The 18,074-nt window shown below is 55.6% G+C and overlaps 2 protein-coding genes across 3 annotated transcripts; one reads left to right on the forward strand and one right to left on the reverse strand.

Annotated features, from left to right (window-relative positions):
- The first annotated feature begins 2,691 nt into the window (after positions 1–2,691).
- On the forward strand, positions 2,692–13,218 carry GPR108 (G protein-coupled receptor 108). The gene is made up of 18 exons (XM_029052047.2): positions 2,692–2,921; positions 4,853–4,969; positions 5,475–5,525; positions 6,087–6,172; positions 6,442–6,566; positions 6,715–6,779; positions 6,889–6,954; positions 7,206–7,307; positions 7,571–7,704; positions 7,832–7,907; positions 8,307–8,380; positions 8,531–8,648; positions 9,196–9,326; positions 10,783–10,826; positions 11,211–11,260; positions 11,514–11,597; positions 11,790–11,920; positions 12,289–13,218. Exons 1-18 carry the CDS (start codon positions 2,799–2,801, stop codon positions 12,347–12,349), a joined length of 1,638 nt encoding a protein of 545 aa, XP_028907880.1. The 5' UTR covers positions 2,692–2,798; the 3' UTR covers positions 12,350–13,218.
- Positions 13,219–13,861: 643 nt separating this feature from the next.
- On the reverse strand, positions 13,862–17,774 carry LOC100074431 (retinol dehydrogenase 8-like). 2 transcript variants are annotated; one of them, XM_001505996.3, is made up of 7 exons: positions 17,719–17,774; positions 16,748–16,846; positions 16,174–16,335; positions 15,327–15,506; positions 15,114–15,207; positions 14,375–14,558; positions 13,862–14,144 (listed from the first exon to the last, which is right to left on the reverse strand). In XM_001505996.3, exons 2-7 carry the CDS (start codon positions 16,842–16,844, stop codon positions 13,911–13,913), a joined length of 951 nt encoding a protein of 316 aa, XP_001506046.1. In that variant the 5' UTR covers positions 16,845–16,846; positions 17,719–17,774; the 3' UTR covers positions 13,862–13,910. The 2 variants fall into 2 exon arrangements, with proteins under 2 accessions (XP_001506046.1, XP_007670893.1); XM_007672703.2 differs by having other exon boundaries at positions 14,051–14,558.
- Positions 17,775–18,074: the final 300 nt, after the last annotated feature.

Raw genomic sequence — 18,074 nt, forward strand, 5'->3', positions numbered from 1 at the left:
TCCATCACTAAATCCTGTTGGTCTTGCCTGCACAACATCGCTAAAATCCACCCTCTCCTCTCCATCCAAACTGCTACCCCGTTAATACAATCCTTATTCATTCAATTGTATTTATTGAGTGATTACTGTGTGCAGAGCACTGTACTAAGCGCTGGGAATGTACAATTCAGCAACAGATAGAGATAATCCCTGCCCAACAAAGGGCCATCCTATCCCGCCTGGATTACTGCTTTAGCCTCCCTGCTGACCTCCTAGCCTCCCGCCTCTCCCCACTCCAGTCCATGCAGCACTCTGCTGCCTAGATCACTTTTCTACAAAAGGGTTCAGGACATGTCACCCTGCTCCTCAAAAGACTCCAGGGGTTGCCCATCCACCTCCACATCAAACAAAAACTCCTCACCATTAGCTTTCATTCATTCAATAGTATTTATTGAGCGCTTACTATGTGCAGAGCACTGTACTAAGCGCTTGGAATGAACAAGTCCACAACAGATAGAGACGGTCCCTGTCGTTTGACGGGCTTACAGTCTAATCGGGGGAGACGGACGGACAAGAACAATGGCAATAAATAGAGTCAAGGGGAAGAACATCCCGTAAAAACAATGGCAACTAAATAGAATCAAGGCGATGTACATTTCATTAACAAAATAAATAGGGTAATGAAAATATATACAGTTGAGCGGACGAGTACAGTGCTGAGGGGATGGGAAGGGAGGGGGGAGGAGCAGAGGGAAAGGGGGGAAAAGAGGGTTTAGCTGTGGAGAGGTGAAGGGGCGGTGGTAGAGGGAGTAGAGGGAGAAGAGGAGCTCAGTCTGGGAAGGCCTCTTGAAGGAGGTGAGTTTTAAGTAGGGTTTTGAAGAGGGGAAGAGAATCAGTTTGGCGGAGGTGAGGAGGGAGGGCGTTCCAGGACCGCGGGAGGACGTGGCCCAGGGGTCGACGGCGGGATAGGCGAGACCGAGGGACGACGAGGAGGTGGGCGGCGGAGGAGCGGAGCATTCGGGGTGGGCGGTAGAAAGAGAGAAGGGAGGAGAGGTAGGAAGGGGCAAGGTGATGTAGAGCCTCGAAGCCTAGAGTGAGGAGTTTTTGTTTGGAGCGGAGGTTGATAGGCAACGACTGGAGTTGTTTAAGAAGGGGAGTGACATGCCCAGATCGTTTCTGCAGGAAGATGAGCCGGGCAGCGGAGTGAAGAATAGACCGGAGCGGGGCGAGAGAGGAGGAAGGGAGGTCAGAGAGAAGGCTGACACAGTAGTCTAGCCGGGATATAACGAGAGCCCGTAGCAGTAAGGTAGCCGTCTGGGTGGAGAGGGAAGGGCGGATCTTGGTGATATTGTAAAGGTGAAACCGGCAGGTCTCGGTAACGGATAGGATGTGTGGGGTGAACGAGAGAGACGAGTCAAGGATGACACCGAGATTGCGGGCCTTAGAGACGGGAAGGATGGTCGTGCCATCCACGGTGATAGAGAAGTCTGGGAGAGGACCGGGTTTGGGAGGGAAGATGAGGAGCTCAGTCTCACTCATGTTGAGTTTTAGGTGGGGGGCCGACATCCAGGTGGAGACGTCCTGGAGGCAGGAGGCCTTGTCCCTTGCTACCTCACCTTGCAACTCACCTACTACAACCCAGTCCACACACATCGATCCTCTAATCTAACCTTCTTACTGTACCTCGATCTTGCCTGTCTCGCGGCCGACCGTTGGCCCAAACCCTGCCTCTGGCTTGGAACGCCTTCCCTCCTCAAATCCGACAGATGATTATTTTCCCCCACTTCAAAGACTTATTGAAGGCGCAACTCCTCCAGGAGGCCTTCCTTGACTAAGCCCCCCCTTTCCTCTTCTCCCATTCCCTTCTGCATCACCCTGACTTGCTCCCTTTGTTCTTTCCCCATCCCAGCCCTAAGGCACTTATTAAGTATCTGTAATTTTATTTATTTTTTATTAATGTCTGTCTCCCCCACTGTAGACTGTAAACTCATTGCGGGCAGGGAAAGGGTCTATTGTGGTATTGTACTCTTCCAAGCGCTTCGTACAGTGCTCTGCACACAGTCGATTGAATAAATGAATGGATGAATGGGCTTACATCCTCGTATATTCTTCCAGCGCTTAATGCACCGCATTACTTCCAGCGGATGCTTAAATACTATTACTATGTGGGAGTTGAGGGAACCGGAACGTTAAAGGGCGAGGGAAATTGGACGTCATCTGGAGAGCAGAAGAGGCTGGTAAATCAGGAATACTGAAAGGGGTGGGGGGAGTGGCAGGCAAGGAGATTGAGAAACCGATAAACGGTGGACGCGATAAGAGCGGGTAGCTAAGAACGACCCCGACAGCAGTTTCTGTTTGTGATCAAGCTTCGGATCCAAAAGGGCCACGTCTTCGGGTCCGCGAATTGGTGGCCCCGCTTCTAGGAAGCGAAGATCTCCCCCCCCCCCCCCCCCCCCCCGGATCCTGGGAAATGTAGTTCTGCGAGCGTTTCCATGCCAACGTCGTTCGGGAAATGTAGTTTCAATTATTAGTGGGCAGGGAATTTCCGCCTTTTCTGGGAGAGTAAACATTGGTTGGAATGTTCGTCTGTCAGGTCACAGCCTACCGCTCCTCCTTAGTTTCAGATCGTGGGTAAAGCCAAGGGGGTGGAGGACTCTGATTGGATATTTAATGCTGCCTGTCTGGTGGTGGGCGGGTGGATGTTTGAGATTCTGCCGGTGAGTGGCCAAAGTGAACCGAGACAGCGGGGAGTTCAGGCCCGAATTTGGGGAGCGGCCTGAGGCCGTGGGGCGGGGTTGGAAGCAGCGGCCGTTCCAGCGATGGCCGAGAGCGGGAGGAGGGGTCTCGGGAGTGAGACCCCGGAGAAGGTGGCTCGGCTGCTCCTGCTGGGGCTGTTGCTGGTGGAGGGCTGCTCGGCGCGAATCCACCTGCTGGAGCTGACGGTAAGGGGCTCGGAACCGTTGTGCTGGGACACCCCCTCCGCGAATGGATCCTTCCAACTTCCCCTGCCGTCCCCAGTGGGTTGGCCCAATCTTCCCTCCACTTTAAGTTTCTTCTAAAAATCCCACCATCCTTACTAACTCTCCATCTCGACCCCCTAGGGTTTGTTGTTTCATTTGCCACCAACGTGGGGCCGTCCAGTCTCACTAACCCCCTGTTTCTCGCAACCATCACCCCCTTCCGTAACTGGTGGAACGGAAACTCTTTCCCCCATCTGGCCTGGAACCCCTTTCCCCTGCGTGGCTTAGTGGAAAGAGCTCGGACTTGGGACTTGTCAGCTGGGTGACTTTGGGCAAATCACTTCACTTCTCTGGGCCTCAGTTCCCTCATCTGGAAAATGGGGATGAAGACTGGGAGCCCCAAGTGGGACAACCTGATTACCTTGTATCTACCCCAGCGCTTAGAACAGTGCTTGGCACATAGTAAGCGCTTAACAAATACCATGATTATTATATTCGACAGACCACCACTCTCCCCATCTTTAGAGCCCTCTTAAAAAATAACATCTCACCCAGGAACTCTTCCCTGGTTAGCCACTCTGTCCTCCCACCCTCTCTTTCCCCCTCCCCTCTGTGTCAGCTAGGCACTTAAGCACTTTTGGCATTCACCATCCCCAGCCCCATTATATCCATATTTTATGTTCATATCTTTTTTTAAAAAAATGGCATTTGTTAAGTGCTTTCCATGTGCCAGACACCGTTCTACTTGCCGTGGTAGATAGAAGGTTGGACCCAGCCCATGCCCCACATGAAGCTCACGGTCATAATCCTCATTTTACAGATGAGGCAGCTGAGGCCCAGAGAGGTTAAATGACTTGCCAAAGATCGCACAGCAAACAGTTGGTGGATCCAGGACTAGAATCCAGGTCCTTCTGACTCCCAGGCCCATGCTCTACTCTGCCTCTTCTTCTATCTGTAATTTATTTTCACATCTGTCTCCCCCTCTAAGTCACTGTGGACAGGAAACATCTACCAACCAAATGTATTATCCTCTCCCAAGTGCTTAGTGCAGTGCTCAGCACACAGTAAGCACATAATAAATGCCATTGATTGATTAGGAGCCCATGCTTCTCTTGAGTGCTCTTCTCCCCCTGTCATCTCGCCCTAAACTCTCTTAATATCCTCATCAGTGTGTGGCCCTACTTCCAGATTCCATCCCCACCTGTCCTTCAAATGAGGGGTTGTGGAGCTGATAAACTGGTTGTCCCTGGAAAATGGCCCCAAGAGGGGACTATAGGGCCCGGGGCAGATAGGACTCCCCCCGGGGTTGAGGCCAGTTGCATCTGAAAGTCAAGCCATTTATCAACCGAGGGCCTCCAACACGTAACAATGCCATGTCCGATGGGTCCCCACAGTTACCTTTCTATCAACCCCGCACATTCCCTGTCTTCACCCTGCACCTTCCTATGTCGGGGTTTTGGGGAACAGAAAGGTTACCTTAGGGGTGTCTCTTCCCTGCCATCTTTCTCCTCTCGCCACCATAATCTCCCCAGGTATTTGCGGGGCAACTCCACTCCGCGGTAATCCCTGATCTGCCCTCGTACTCTGTGAACCCTGGAAAGGGGGTTTTGTTCCCATCACAGATATGACCCTGATGCTGTGTTGGCAGGGTGGGAATTATCTGGATAAATGCCTCCTATCACCTTGTCTGCAATATTGAGACCTGGCATTGGAACCCACAATCCAGTGACCCTCTTGGCACATCTGTCCCCTCACTGATCTGCCCACCCTCTCTTCAGCCTAGATCCATTTGGCATGGCTGAGCCATGATAAGGTGGTTTCTGGGGTGGGTGTAAAATGAGGGACTGGCAGGGGCCTGGCCCTCGGAGGGGAGGGGAAAGGGAACAGGTCCCTGATGGCTGTGGCTTCTACAGGGGGAAAAGCGAGCTGCCATCCACCTCAACAGCTTTGGCTTCTATGCCAATGGCACCTTGGAGGTCAACCTCAGCCGGCTGCAATTCGACTTTGACCAGGCGGGCCAGGCCAATGAGGTGAGGGTTCCACTCAGGGATGAGGCCCGAGGGTGGGGAGGGGGTGGAGCTTCTGAACCACGGTCATCCCTGCTGGCCTGCTGCCTGGAGAAGGGGGCAAGCACCAAGGAGGGAGTCAAAGGAGGAAAGGGACTCATAATTTTTCCTAGTGTCTACCTGTCTCCGGTGGACTGTAAAGTCCTTGAAGGTGGGGAGCATTTCTACCAAATCTCTTGGATCATCCTCTCCCAAGAGTTAAGTCCAGTGTTCTGCACCCAGGAAGTGCTTAATAAATACCACTGACTGATTCATTCAGGTGCTCAACATACAGGAAGTGCACGGTAAATACCATTGAGGGTTTGGTGGAGGCTTTTTGGAATGGGGGATGGGGGAATGTCAGAGAAGAGCAAGGAGTAGTGTTTTGGCAATTCTAAATTGTGACCTCAGGCTGCAGAGAGGAGGCCTGCAATGCTTGGTGGGATTAGACAGCTTGGACCCTGCACGCTGACCCTCTCCGTCTGCACAGGTTGGCTTCAGCTTGTCCCGAGTCAAGCCCGACAGCATCCGCTCCTATATGGTGAGCTTGGGTGGAGGAACTCCCAGGGATTGACAGTATCTCCCCCAACCCCAAATCTGGGTGGATGAGCATTAGGCAGAGCATGGGTTCATTTGAGTAGGGTTGACATGGGCTACTTGAGCAAGGGCCGGGGGGAGACACAGTCCAACTTTCACTTTAAGATGGCCCAAAGTTGTGGCATGTCTTCACTTTTCTCACCTATTTGTGTTCACTGACCCAGAGACCGTGGACTTGGAGTAGAGGGAAAAGGGGGTAGGAGCAGACCATGGGGGAGGAACACCTCTTTGGCATCAGACAGGCCTGGTCTAGACCTGGGTGCCCTGAATGGGAATCTGATGGAATTGCAGGGGGAGTTACGGGAATGCCCTCTCCTCAGCCTAAGGGCTTTTTAAACCAGGCTTTCCCTAGAGTCCCTCCTTATGCTCCTTACACCTACCACTCCCTCTAGAGCCCCTCCTCTCTTTGGGGGTAGTGGCCAGAGACACACCTAGGCACCCTCCTACTCCTTGGGGTCCAGGGCTCCCCCTGTTCTACAGTCATCTGACTCCCCACCCCCTGCAGGCCACCGAGCCCCACACCTGTGCCTTGGATCAGAAGAACAGCAGCAATCTGCTCATCCTCTTCCTCATCAAAATCAAGGAGAAGCGGTGAGCGGGGCCTGGGTGGACCCCTTGCTGCCATCAGGGCTGAGAACCAGGAGGCAGGCCTGGCCAAGTGGACCGGGGCAGTTCCCCGGCTGTCCAGGCGGTCCATCCCAAGCGACCCCAAGAGTTTAGCGCCCGGAGGCCCCAGGAGATCGGGACTCCCCGACCACAAGCCCTGGGCCCGGGGAGCTGAAAGGACAACTTTGTCCCCCAAAGGCCTGCTCTTCCCGCTCCTCTTGGCCTCTGTAGCCCGTGGCTTTCCCCTCCCCCAGGGTCCAAGTCCACGAATTTGGGGTACAGAAGAAGCTGCACATACGCTCGGGGCTTCTCCCTGAGGGCTGGGATGTGGCTGCCGAATCCCAGAGCAGGAAGCTCCCCCAGCCCCAATGGGGCAATGGTGAGTTGGACTAGGGCCCCTCTTCCCCAGGGGCCTGGCGATGTAGGGGTTGGTGGGGGATGGGTGGGAAAGGTCCCATGGGTGGCCGAACAGCCCTGAGACCTCCAGTCTCCATTTGCCCTGCTGTAGCCCTGTATCTGTCTCATAGGGACCGATGGACCTAATCAAGATTCCGGGGAGCAACTACAGCCGGGACAAGAGGCAGAGAGCCAGGTGAGGGGGCAGGCGGGGTTGGGACCTGGCTTGAGCCGGAGCCACTGCTGGGGCTCCAGGTGGAGGGAGGAGGGAACCTGAGGGCCTGCTGGAATCTCTCTCCTTGTAGGTGGCCAGTGGGAAAGGGGACTTGGTGTTGGCCCTGGGCCACCTGAACAATTCCTATAACTTCAGTGTAAGTTCCGGGGTAGGAGGGGGAGTTGGGGGAGGTTCTCATCATCCCCCCACCAAGACCAGAGTCTGGGAGGGGTCAGGGAACAGGCCTGTCTTCATCTCAAGGGTTTTTGGGGTACCAACACCTGCCCTAGAGGACAAAGCAAACCTCCCTGGCTGAGAGAGTCCCGGGTCCACCGAGGGGGCTGTTTGGTGTGTGGTGGGGAAGGGGTATGTGAGCCGCTTCCCCCATCTGACCTCTTCCCGGCCCAGTTCCACCTGGTGATCAGCTCCCAGGCAGAAGGACTCTACAACCTCAACTTCCACAACTGCTATAACATCAATCCTGGCCAGGAGAAGCCCTACAACATCACTGTGAGTGCCCAGGCCTCCTCCCAGGCTTTCTGACCCTCTGGACCCCGAAAATGTTCATCCCAAGAGCCTCAGCCAGGCCGTCCCCTTTCTCACCTCCCTGTGCTTTATGGGAAGGGGGAACAGAGCGTAGGTCCGGCTCCAGAACCAGACCGCTCCAGAACAGAGCGTAGGTCTGGGACTCAGAACCCAGCTGGGGAGGGTTCTGAGAGGCGGGTCTCTCCTGGGGCAGACTTACCTCCCACCCCTCCCACCCCTGCTTCCAGGTGATGATCCGGGAGAAGAACCCTGAGGGCTTCCTATCCGCGGCTGAGATCCCACTCTTCAAGCTGTACCTGGTCATGGCTGCCTGCTTCTTGGGGGCGGCTTCCTCCTGGGTTTCCATCCTTTGCAAGCACAGGTATTGCTTTGCACCCGACCCAGTCACTGCCAGGCCCTTTCCAAAGCTCACGAGTCCTTTCTAGGATTCAGAGCTCCCAGAATGCAGTTCTCTTGTCCCCCCGCCCCCCACTCATTCCTCCCTTCAGGCACAACATCTTCAAGATCCATTGGTTGATGGCAGCCTTGGCCTTCACTAAGAGCATCTCTCTCCTCTTCCGGAGTGTGAGTTGGGGATGAGGCAGGGGATGTTTCTCTTTTTGTCCCCCCCCCAACCCCTCTAACCCCCCCCCCCCCCCCCGGTTTTGGTGGTTTCAATCTCCCATCAAGGAAAGGTTGGGTTGGGTCTGTTTTGAGGAGTAGACAGGGAGTTGGGGATGCCAGTTGGCATGAGCTGGGGAAGGTGAAGGGGGGACCCCCCTGCCCAATCTCATTGAGTCTCCTTAGGAGAAGTGCAGGGGAGATGAGTGTCTGGGATTCCAAAGAGAGAAACCAAGGCTGTTCCTTTTTGTACAGCATTCCTGCCTCCTTAACGCCCCCACCCCGCCACCCCAGGCTTGTCATCACCCCAGGACATAGTTTGGATTTCTGTGTCTTTCTCTCTCTCTCTTTCTTTCTCTCCAGATCAACTACTACTTCATCAACAACCAGGGCCATCCCATTGAGGGCCTGGCCATCATGTACTACATCACCCATCTGTGAGTGTCTGGGGGTGGTGGAAGGAAGAGAAGGAAATCTCAGGTGGAGTGGCTGGGCTGGAGGGGTGGGGGTGGCAGTGAGGGCTAGTGAGCTCAAGGGAGGGGAGAGCGCCCTATCCCTACTCTGCTCCAATCCCACCGCCCCCGCAGGCTGAAGGGTGCCCTTCTCTTCATCACTATTGTCCTCATCGGCACTGGCTGGACTTTTGTCAAGTACATCCTGTCTGACAAAGAGAAGAAAGTCTTCATCATTGTCATCCCACTGCAGGTACTGCCTCGCTCCAGGGCCCTTGGTCCTGGCTCCCCCAATCCCCATTCAAATGCTGCTTCTTCATCTCTGCCCCCAGACTGCTGCTCTCCTGAAGGGGAAAGGGGACAAAGTCCTCTCCAAGCCAGAAATCTAGCTTGCCACCCAAGGCATCCCGCTCCAGCTCCTGCTTGACTTGGCCCTGAGGGAAAGTCGCTATGGAGACATTCCCCGCCCTGCCCCCCTCCCCCCCCCCCCCCCCCCGCAAAAAAAAAACCCAAGCCCTGCAACTTAGACCAGAAATCCTAGAGGACAAGGGCAGATAGGGTTACTCAGGGAGCTGGAGCCCAGGATGGAAGGGAAATGGGACTGGGTTAGACAGGACCAGGAAAGACTAGGGCTGGTTGGGAGTCTTTACAGTTTGGATTCCACCCCGCGGGGCTGCCTGTGTCCCACATAGAGTGGTCGGGCCTGCTATGGTTGGTGGGGGGCTGGGGTCTCTCATCTTTCTTGGTGGGAGTAGCAGCACACTAATCTGGTTTTTCTGGGTCTCTGTGTATCCACCCAGGTCCTGGCCAACATTGCCTATATCATCATTGAATCCACAGAGGAGGGCACCAGTGACTATGCCCTCTGGAAGGAGATTCTCTTTCTGGTGGATCTGATCTGTTGTGGGGCCATCCTCTTACCTGTGGTGTGGTGAGCCCAGCCCTCCCCCCGCCCCAACCCCCTCCCCCTTCCACTGCCCAGCCCCTTGGGTCTCTAGGCCAGGGTAGCACCCACCACAGCAGAGATCCCAAGGTCTTGTCCCAAGAAGCTTCTGGGAAAGGTACGCTTTGCGTTTTAGATGGTAAACCCTGTGTAGGACAGGGACTGTAATAATGTTAATAATAATGTTGGTATTTGTTAAGCGCTTACTATGTGCCGAGCACTGTTCTAAGCGCTGGGGTAGACATAGGGGAATCAGGTTGTCCCACGTGGGGCTCACAATCTTAATCCCCATTTTACAGATGAGGGAACTGAGGCACAGAGAAGTGACTTGCCCACAGTCACACAGCCGACAAGTGGCAGAGCTGGGATTCGAACTCATGAGCCCTGACTCCAAAGCCCGTGCTCTTTCCACTGAGCCACGCTGCTTCTCCTTGATTAATCTTGTATCACCATAGGGCTTAGTACAGTGCTCGGCACATAGTAAGCACTTCACAAATGCCCCAATTATTATTATTATTTATTTATTATTATTATTAGGAGAGGAGTCTGGGTCCCAGACCAGGAAAGAACAGGAGAATGGGAGCTACCTGGCCTGCTTCCACCCCCATTTTCTGTCAGCTCGCTGCTGGGCCCCCAAAGTGGTTTTATCCACATCTCCCCACTCAAAACCCTCCAGAGGTTGCCTATTCTTCTCTGCTTCCTGCCTGGAACTCCCTTCCTCTTCACATCCAGCAAATCTCTGCTTGTCCCATCTTCAAAGCCCTTGAGAAATCACAACTTCTCCAGGAGGCTTTTCCTGATAACCTTTCATCATCCCACCCTGTTACCCCATCTATGACTGCTTCAGCACTTTTTTAAAAAATGGTACTTGTTAAGCACTTACTATGTGCCAAGCAGTGTACTAAGCACTGGGGTAGATACAAGCTAATCAGGTTGGACACAGTTCCTGTCCCACATGGGGTTCACAGTCTAAGTAGGAGGGAATAGTATTTAATCCCCATTACAAATGAGGTAACTTTTGCACTACCTAAGTACTCGGGTACTCATGCATTTCCTTATCCCCTCAACCCGAGAGAGAGACAAACACACTCTCTCCTTCTCTCTCCTTCTCTCTCTTACTTTTACACTCTATTGCTTCCCTCTAGCAGTACTCTGTTTTAATGTCTGCCTCTCCTACTAGATTGTAAGCTCCTCAAGGGCAGGGATCACGTCTGTCAACTCATATGTACTCTCCCATGTCCAGTATTCTGCAGTAAGTGTTCAATCAATACTATTGATTGATTGGATCCACCCCCTGGAGGATCTAGAGAAGGATGGCCAGGGAATTGGTAGAATGTCCCTGAGGGAGAGGGTTGGGGTTGCTACAGCCTTGAGCTTCCCTCCCTCTGATACCTTCCTCTCCCTCTGATACCTCCCCCTCCCCCCGACCCCTGTTTTGTGGCAGGTCCATTCGCCATCTTCAAGAGGCATCCAACATGGATGGAAAAGGTGAGTCTCCGCTGTTTGGCTCTCAGTCTCTCCCTAACCGCTTAGAGAGAAGCAGCATGGCTTAGTGGAATGAGCATGGGCTTGGGAGTCAGAGGTCATGGGTTCTAATCCCAGCTCTTCCACTTGTCAGCTTTGTGACTTTGTGCAAGTCACTGAACATCTCTGTGCCTGTTACCTCATCTGCAAAATGGGGATTAAGACTGTGAGCCCCAGGTGGGACAATCTGATTACCTTGTCTCTCCCCCAGTGCTTAGAACAGTGCTTGGTACATAGTAAGTGCTTAACAAATACCATCATCTTCATCATCTCCTGTCACCCCCTCTGCCCAGCATGCTCCATGGGACATTGTCCACAGCCCTGACGCTCACTTTCCTTCTCCTGCAGTGGCTATGAATCTGGCAAAACTGAAGCTGTTCCGCCATTACTACGTCATGGTATGTGGTCTGTGCGCCAGGTGGTGGTAAGAGCAGGGAGGCTCAGGGTGCTGATGCCACCAGCCCCTCTCCGGCTGGCTGATGAGGCTGCCGGGTGGCAGTCTCTGTCCGATGGTCTACCTCCATTAAGCTGTGAGCTTCCAAAGAACAGGCTGGCACTGCCTCCAACCTCACTTCCTCCTAGCAGCCACGGTCCTGGTATACCGTGTCGCCCTCCCCTTCCCTCCCTTCCTTTTTCTTTTTCCCCCCACAGATCGTGTGTTACATCTATTTCACCCGCATCATTGCCATCCTGCTTCGAGTCATTGTCCCCTTCCAGTGGCAGTGGCTTTATAATGTGAGTGGGTTGCAGGGATGCCCAGGAGAGCACAATGCGTGGTGGCCCTGTCCTGCCCGGGACAGCCTGGCTCCCTGCTGCAAGGAGGAGGTGGTTGTGGCTGACAGGACTTGGGGTGGGAGCAGAGAGAGTGCGTTGGGGCTGGGTCACCGTATGAAGTAACGGGGATGCCCCCGGCCTCCTCTACTCCAGCTGCTGGTGGAGGTGTCCACGCTGGTCTTCTTCGTGCTGACGGGGTACAAGTTCCGCCCAGCCTCCAACAATCCCTACCTGCAGCTGCCCCAGGAAGAGGATGAGGAGGACGACATTCAGATGGACCAAGTGTGAGCCAGGCTGTGGGGGAGGAGCAGGGAGAGGGCTGTGCTGCAGGGAGAAGAATGGGTGGAGAGCTGTGAGATCCTTGGCCCCCTGGATCCATAATGACCTCCCCCTACCCTTCCCCCGTCAAGCTGGGTCTATTCCAGATGTGAGAGTCCTGGGAATCCTGGACTGAACCTGCCCTTGGGGCCTTGTGCAGTAACATCTCTCCCCCCACCCTTCCCTTCCCTGCTGAGCCAGGAACTGGACCAGCCTCCAGGGTCAGGGGCTGACATTCAATTTCTTTGAAGGTGGCCACTGAGGCCAAGCAAGTCACTGCCCCTCAGCCCCCTCGACCCTTCTTTCTTCCCTCTCCCTTTCTTCCCTCTTCTAGGGTGACAGAATCGGGCCTGCGGGAAGGCCTATCCAAAGGCAACAAGACAGCCAATGGATGACAGATTCTCTAAGCTTGGCCAGATGGGACCCCTGCTGCTGCTGGCCCTCATCCCCGGGATTTGGACAGTATGAACTCCTTCTCTTCCCCCTGGCTGGGGCCCTCATTCCAGAGTCTCATGGAACCCCCGGCTCCCTCCCCCCTGCTTTGAGTTGGGGCCATCTCCTTCCCTTCTCCCCACCCCCAAAACTGACTTCACCGTTGGTCCCCAGCCTCCTTGCACTTTTGGGATGGCTTGGTTCTCACTCTTCCCCTCCCTCTCTCTGCACGTCTCCACAGTCGTGCACCAGGCCTGCTGGGACCAGCACCCCCTCCCTATCACCCATTCCCCTCTCCTTCACCTGAATGGGTGGCTGGGCCTTGGAAGGACCAAACTGCTGGGGTGGGGCTAGGCCTCATTCCCTTCTGTTACAGCCCCCAGACTCCTCCTTAGGGCCTCACCAGGGCCCACATTGGGGCCAAGCTGGCTATACAGGGGGAGGGAGCAGGGTTAGGTTCTGGGCCTCTAGCATTCTCTGTCCTGGCAGGAAAGCGGCTGGAGGCAAGGGTGCAGCTGCATGGGCTGCCACTTTGGGGATAGGGGGTGGGGTTGGGGCAATGAGTGGGGTGCAGGGGTTCTGTCTCCCCTCAGCTCATTCTTATGGTCAGACACCTCCCTTCCCACCCCCAAACTGGGCCTCTCCTTTCCTTGCCAAGGGTCCAGTTGTCTAGGTACGAAGGTCCGTCCCCTCTTTGCTTAAGTTATTGTCCCGGACCTCGGTGGGGTTCCTCTCTTCCTGTTCTTCCGGCCCCTGCTCCCTCAGGTCGCGCTCTTTACTATACTGTGTGCTAGCACCTGCTGGTGTACAATAATCACCCTCTTTTTGCTAAGCAGTGCTCTGGTGTGCCCTCATTGTACCCCATGCCCCTTGGAATCAGCCATCCTGCCAAGACCACTGCAGAGGCACACACACACGCACACTTACTTCCCCTGGCCTTGGCCAGACAGCATCTACCTGGCCTTTTCTCCCTCCCCAACCCATGGTGGGTGAGGATCAGCGGAGGTGGGAGTCTTCATTTCACACACTGACATTTATTGTGAATGAACCATGGTCCCTTTACCATCAGCCCTGCCAGAGCTCCACCTCACATAAATCTGGTGGCTGCAGCCCCTCCATTTCTAGGAGGGGCCCCAGGGCACCTGACTTGGTCAGGTGGCAGTTCCACCTGCTCACAGCTGAAACCACAGCAGCACCTGGGATGGTCCAGATCCTGCCTCCAGCCTTCCTCTCCCTTCCCAGCTGGTTCTCCACCTCCCCCCTCAAACCCCCCCCCCCCCCCCCCCAGGGCCCAGAGCTGTTTGTTTGTTCAGCTGGGGCCTGGGCCCAGGGAGGGCAGGGCCAGCCTGGTCCTTTTTCTTAGGAGCTCCTTTGACTGCCCTTACCCCCTGTGCTGAGGGGAGCAGCTCCCAACCAAGAGGTGGAGGGGACTGCCCCTTATAAATAAGGCCCTCCCAAGTCACACAGAGGCAATGATAACACTGAAGCTATGGGGGCTGAGGGGTACTGGGGGTGGGGAGGTTGTCAGGCCTGGGGCCGTCGGTAGTCCAGATCCCGCCGCTTGCGCCACTGCAGCATCTTAAGCAGGCTCAGGCTGGCCTTGAAGAGGCGATCGTGCTGGAAGATGAGCTGGTGAAAGGCACTGATGGGCAGGTTGCCCGTTGGGTCGGCATGTTTGAGCGTGGTCAGGGGGGTGTAGACGCTGTTGGTCTGGTAGCGGAAGGGTGGGCTGGGCGCCACGATCACCTTCAGCACATGCTGGCGGGAGAGGGGGCAGCTCTGTCAGGGTGATGGGAGGGGGGAACACAGGAACCTGGACCTCCAGGCCTGGGTAGGGCCTCAGTTTCCCCCACAGGCAGGAGAGGAACCTGCAGTCCCCCGGTTTGCCCATCCCATGCCCTGGGTGGGCAGTGGGGCTGGAGGGGATTGGGGTGACTCAGGAGCTGAATCCTGGGTAGAGGGGGAGGAGGGAGGAGGGCGGTGTGTACCTCAGCCACCTCCTCCGGGGTCTGGCCCAGCACTGAAAAAACCTCCTTGGAGTAGGTCATGTAGAAACCCTGGAAGATCTGAAGGGTTTCGGGGTCCACGCCTGACAGGTCCATGTTAGCAGCTTCTGCATACAGCTTCCGCTCGAACTCCGTAACCACTGGGCCTGGCTCAATGAGGCTGATGCTGGGGGAGGGCAGATATGGGGATCCCTTGAACATCCCTCTACCCCATTTCTGGACCCTCCCCTGCCCACCCCCCTGGGCAAATAGAGGGCTCTCAAAATTGGTTTCCCTCATAGCTCTCAGTCTCCCTTTAAATGGGGTGGGGGTGTGTTTGTTGGGGTGGGGGTATATGATCAAGCTCAGATATCTTTGTTTACCCCGATATGTGCCAGAAGCTGAGTTGGGCCCTTCTTAAAATGAGGCTAAAGTGACCCCGCTCTGGCCCCAAATGCTGTCCGTCAACAGTGAAAAGGACACAGATTTAGGGTTGATTCCTCCCCAAAGCCTAGGGCCCTCAGAGTAAGCCTAGATGGATGGATGTGTTTTCAGCGCTTAGTACAGTGCCTGGCACATAGTAAGCGCTTAAATACCATTATTATGTGTTCCAGGCTCTTTGTGGAAAGGAAAATCCCCCTTGTCTCCAGCAACTTTGGGTCTTCCCCAGCCCCTCCTGCTAACAGTGGTCTCAGGAGGGGGTGGGGGGAAAGAGTCATCAGCTTGGGGTCTCAGGACTCACTTCACCCCAAACTTAAGGGCTTGCAGGGCTAGGCTCTCACAGAACCCCTCCACTGCAAACTTGGAAGCACAGTAGACATCATTGAAGAGGAGACCTGGGCAAAGGAGATTAGGCAGGGTGAGTTGGGCCTAGGCAGTACAGAACACACACACACACCCCGCCCCCATCAGATCCTCTTTCCCTCTACCAGTCCCCAAGCTCGCCCCCTCCCACCTTGCAGGCCCAGGATGCTGCTCATGACCACGATATGGCCCTGGCGCCGCCGTTTCATATCGGGGAAGATCTCGCGCACCAGCCGTGCCAGGCCGAAGAAATTGGTGTCGAAGACCCGCTGCATGGTGCCGATGCTCTGGCTCTCCATTGGCCCAATCAGCCCGATGCCGGCGTTGTTCACTGTGGGGCCACAGAGTTAGCATCTTTTCTCCCTTTCCCTGCTCCTGCTTCTCCTCTGCTTTGCCCCCCAATGTTCTCTAGCTGGGTGATTCTCTTTTTTTATGGTATTTGTTGAGCACTTACTATGTACCAGGCACTCTACTAAGTGCCGAGGTAGATAGAAGATCATCAGGTTGGACACAGTCCATGTCTCACATGGGGCTTTAATCCCCATTTTACAGATGAGGTAAGTGAGGCCCAGAGAAGTTGTGACTTGCCCAAGGTCACACAACAGACAAATGGCGGAGCCAGGATTAGAACCCAGGACCTCTGACTCCCGGGCCCCTGTTCTTTTCACTAGGCCACTAGTCTCACCTGGGAATCCCTCAGTAGTCAGCGCTTCTGTGCAGCCTTCTCCAGCCCCTCCCAAGAATGATGGAGATACCCACCTTCCCTGACATCTTCCAGCTGGGCAGCAGAGGGTAGGATCTCTGGGTCCTTTCCTTTGTGAACCCCAACTCCCACCGCCCTGAGAGGCAAAGTTTCCACCCCATTCCCCCCAACCAAAGGGGGGTGGGTGGGTGGGTATATGTGTACGTACATACGTCCGTACACAGGTACACACATCCCATAGTCCTGGAAGGCAGCCTGGTGCACCAAGCCCCACCTCCAGAGGTAGCTGTCCTACCCAGCACATCCACCCGCCGGTCGGGAATACTGGCCACACACTGGCGGATGGAATCTTCACTGGTCACGTCCAGAGCCCGGATCTCCAGGGTCTGCTCCAGGCTCTCTCCCGCCTGCTCCTCCAGTGCCTGCCGCTTCTCCAGGTTCCTCATGGTGGCAAACACTGGAGAGGATGGGTGAGAATGGCCCCAGGTCTCAGGCCTCACCTCTCCCCTAGCTGCCTGTGTCAGGGTAGCTTGCCATCTGCTACCCCAAGTGTTCCTAGTTCCCTGCTAATACAGAGGATGGCCTCGGGGGAGATGAAGAGGAGGGGGTGAGGCTCCTCGAAGGATCTCAGTCTTTTTCGAGGGCAAGGTGGGGGCAGAAACAAGGCAGCCGCCTTTATGACCCTCAAGCATCTTTTGGAAGAGTCAGGTTCTCCAGCTGCTCTGTTTCTCCCTCAGCGCCTGCAGGTCACAGTGCTGCCCGGCTGTCCTTGGTGCCGCTGGGCAGACTTTCCTAAGACTTTGGGGTTCCTCTCCCTATTTGCCCTCCCCCCACACTACCCTCCCCCTTCCTCCAGGATCCTGGCTCACCTCGGAAACGCTTCAGCTCATCTTTAGCCAGGCGGATGGCCAGGGCCAGGCCGATGCCTGAGGAGCAGCCGGTCAACAGGACGTTCTTGTAGGACATGGCTGGGGTAGAAGGGCACTGTGAATTCCTGGGAATCACCGTTCCCTCCCCTCTCTAGCTCCCGGACGGGAATCTGTGAGCCACAGTAGCTCTCCTTTTTCCTGGATTCAACTGTCCAGGTTGCAGGGCCCTACAGAGGTCATGTCCCTCAGGACTCAAGTTGAGAACCAGGATGAGAGGGGCTAAACTTGGAGGCCAGGTCTCTGGGGAGAACTGTTGGGGGAGGGTACTGCAATGAATGGCCTAGGCTTGATTAACCCCTAGCCCTGCTGGGGGCACCAAACTCCTGGAACGGTGGGGAAGGGATCGGGCCCAGGACAGGTCAGAGGCAGATCTGGGTCGTGGAGATCAGATTTAGATCAGCAGGGGAAAAGACCAATTTGTTCTGTTCGGTCCCTTGGGTGCCTCCTGCCTGCAGGCAGCCAGGCACGAGCCTAGTTCCCCAACCCTACTGCCGCTACTAGGTGCTCATCCCATGGAGGCGGGGGGGGGGAGGGTAAGAAAAGGGATTAATGGGGCGTGTAATGGGAGGTTAGGTACTGGAAGAGGATGAAGGAGGCCTGAGGAGGATTAATGCGGGGGGGGGGGGGGGGAGCCCCGGGCCCCACTCTCATGTCCAGGGATCGCGAGGTTACCCCAAATCCAGTCTTGCTCCCCTGATTTTCGGGGAGCAGTCCCACATCATAACCCCGCCCCACCCAGGGTGCTCCAGGCCGGTTGGGATGGTTTCCCCCCACTCCTCATCTAGAGGTATTTAAAGGGTCGGGCACGTTCCAACCCTTCGGGTCCCCAGGATCGTCCCCCGGTCCCGGTCCCGGTCCCTTGATGGAAGCAGCCACATCCCGCTTTCGACCCTCTCCCCCGGGCCCGCTACCTGCAGCTACGAAGAGCGTCGGCTCCGGCTCCGGGCTCGCTCCCTCCCTCCTCCCTCCTCCCTCCACTGTTGCCCCTGGCCCGCTCCGCTCCAAGATCCGCCCCCTCCCGGCCCAGAGCATCCTGGGGCTTGTAGTCCGTCTTTCCGCTCTCCCGCCCCCGCCCCCAGATCCCGGGTGGTCCCTCCCCGCCGCGGGACACGAGGGTGGGAAGACTGTGAGCCCGTTGTTGGGCAGGGATTGTTTCTATCTGTTGCCGAATTGTACATTCCAAGCGCTCAGTACAGTGCTCTGCACATAGTAAGCGCTTAATAAATACGATTGAATGAATGGAAGGTTGGGAGCCAGAGGAGGGGGG

The sequence above is a fragment of the Ornithorhynchus anatinus genome, chromosome X1, assembly GCF_004115215.2.
Source record: "Ornithorhynchus anatinus isolate Pmale09 chromosome X1, mOrnAna1.pri.v4, whole genome shotgun sequence".
Classification (NCBI taxonomy): Eukaryota; Metazoa; Chordata; class Mammalia; order Monotremata; family Ornithorhynchidae; genus Ornithorhynchus; species Ornithorhynchus anatinus.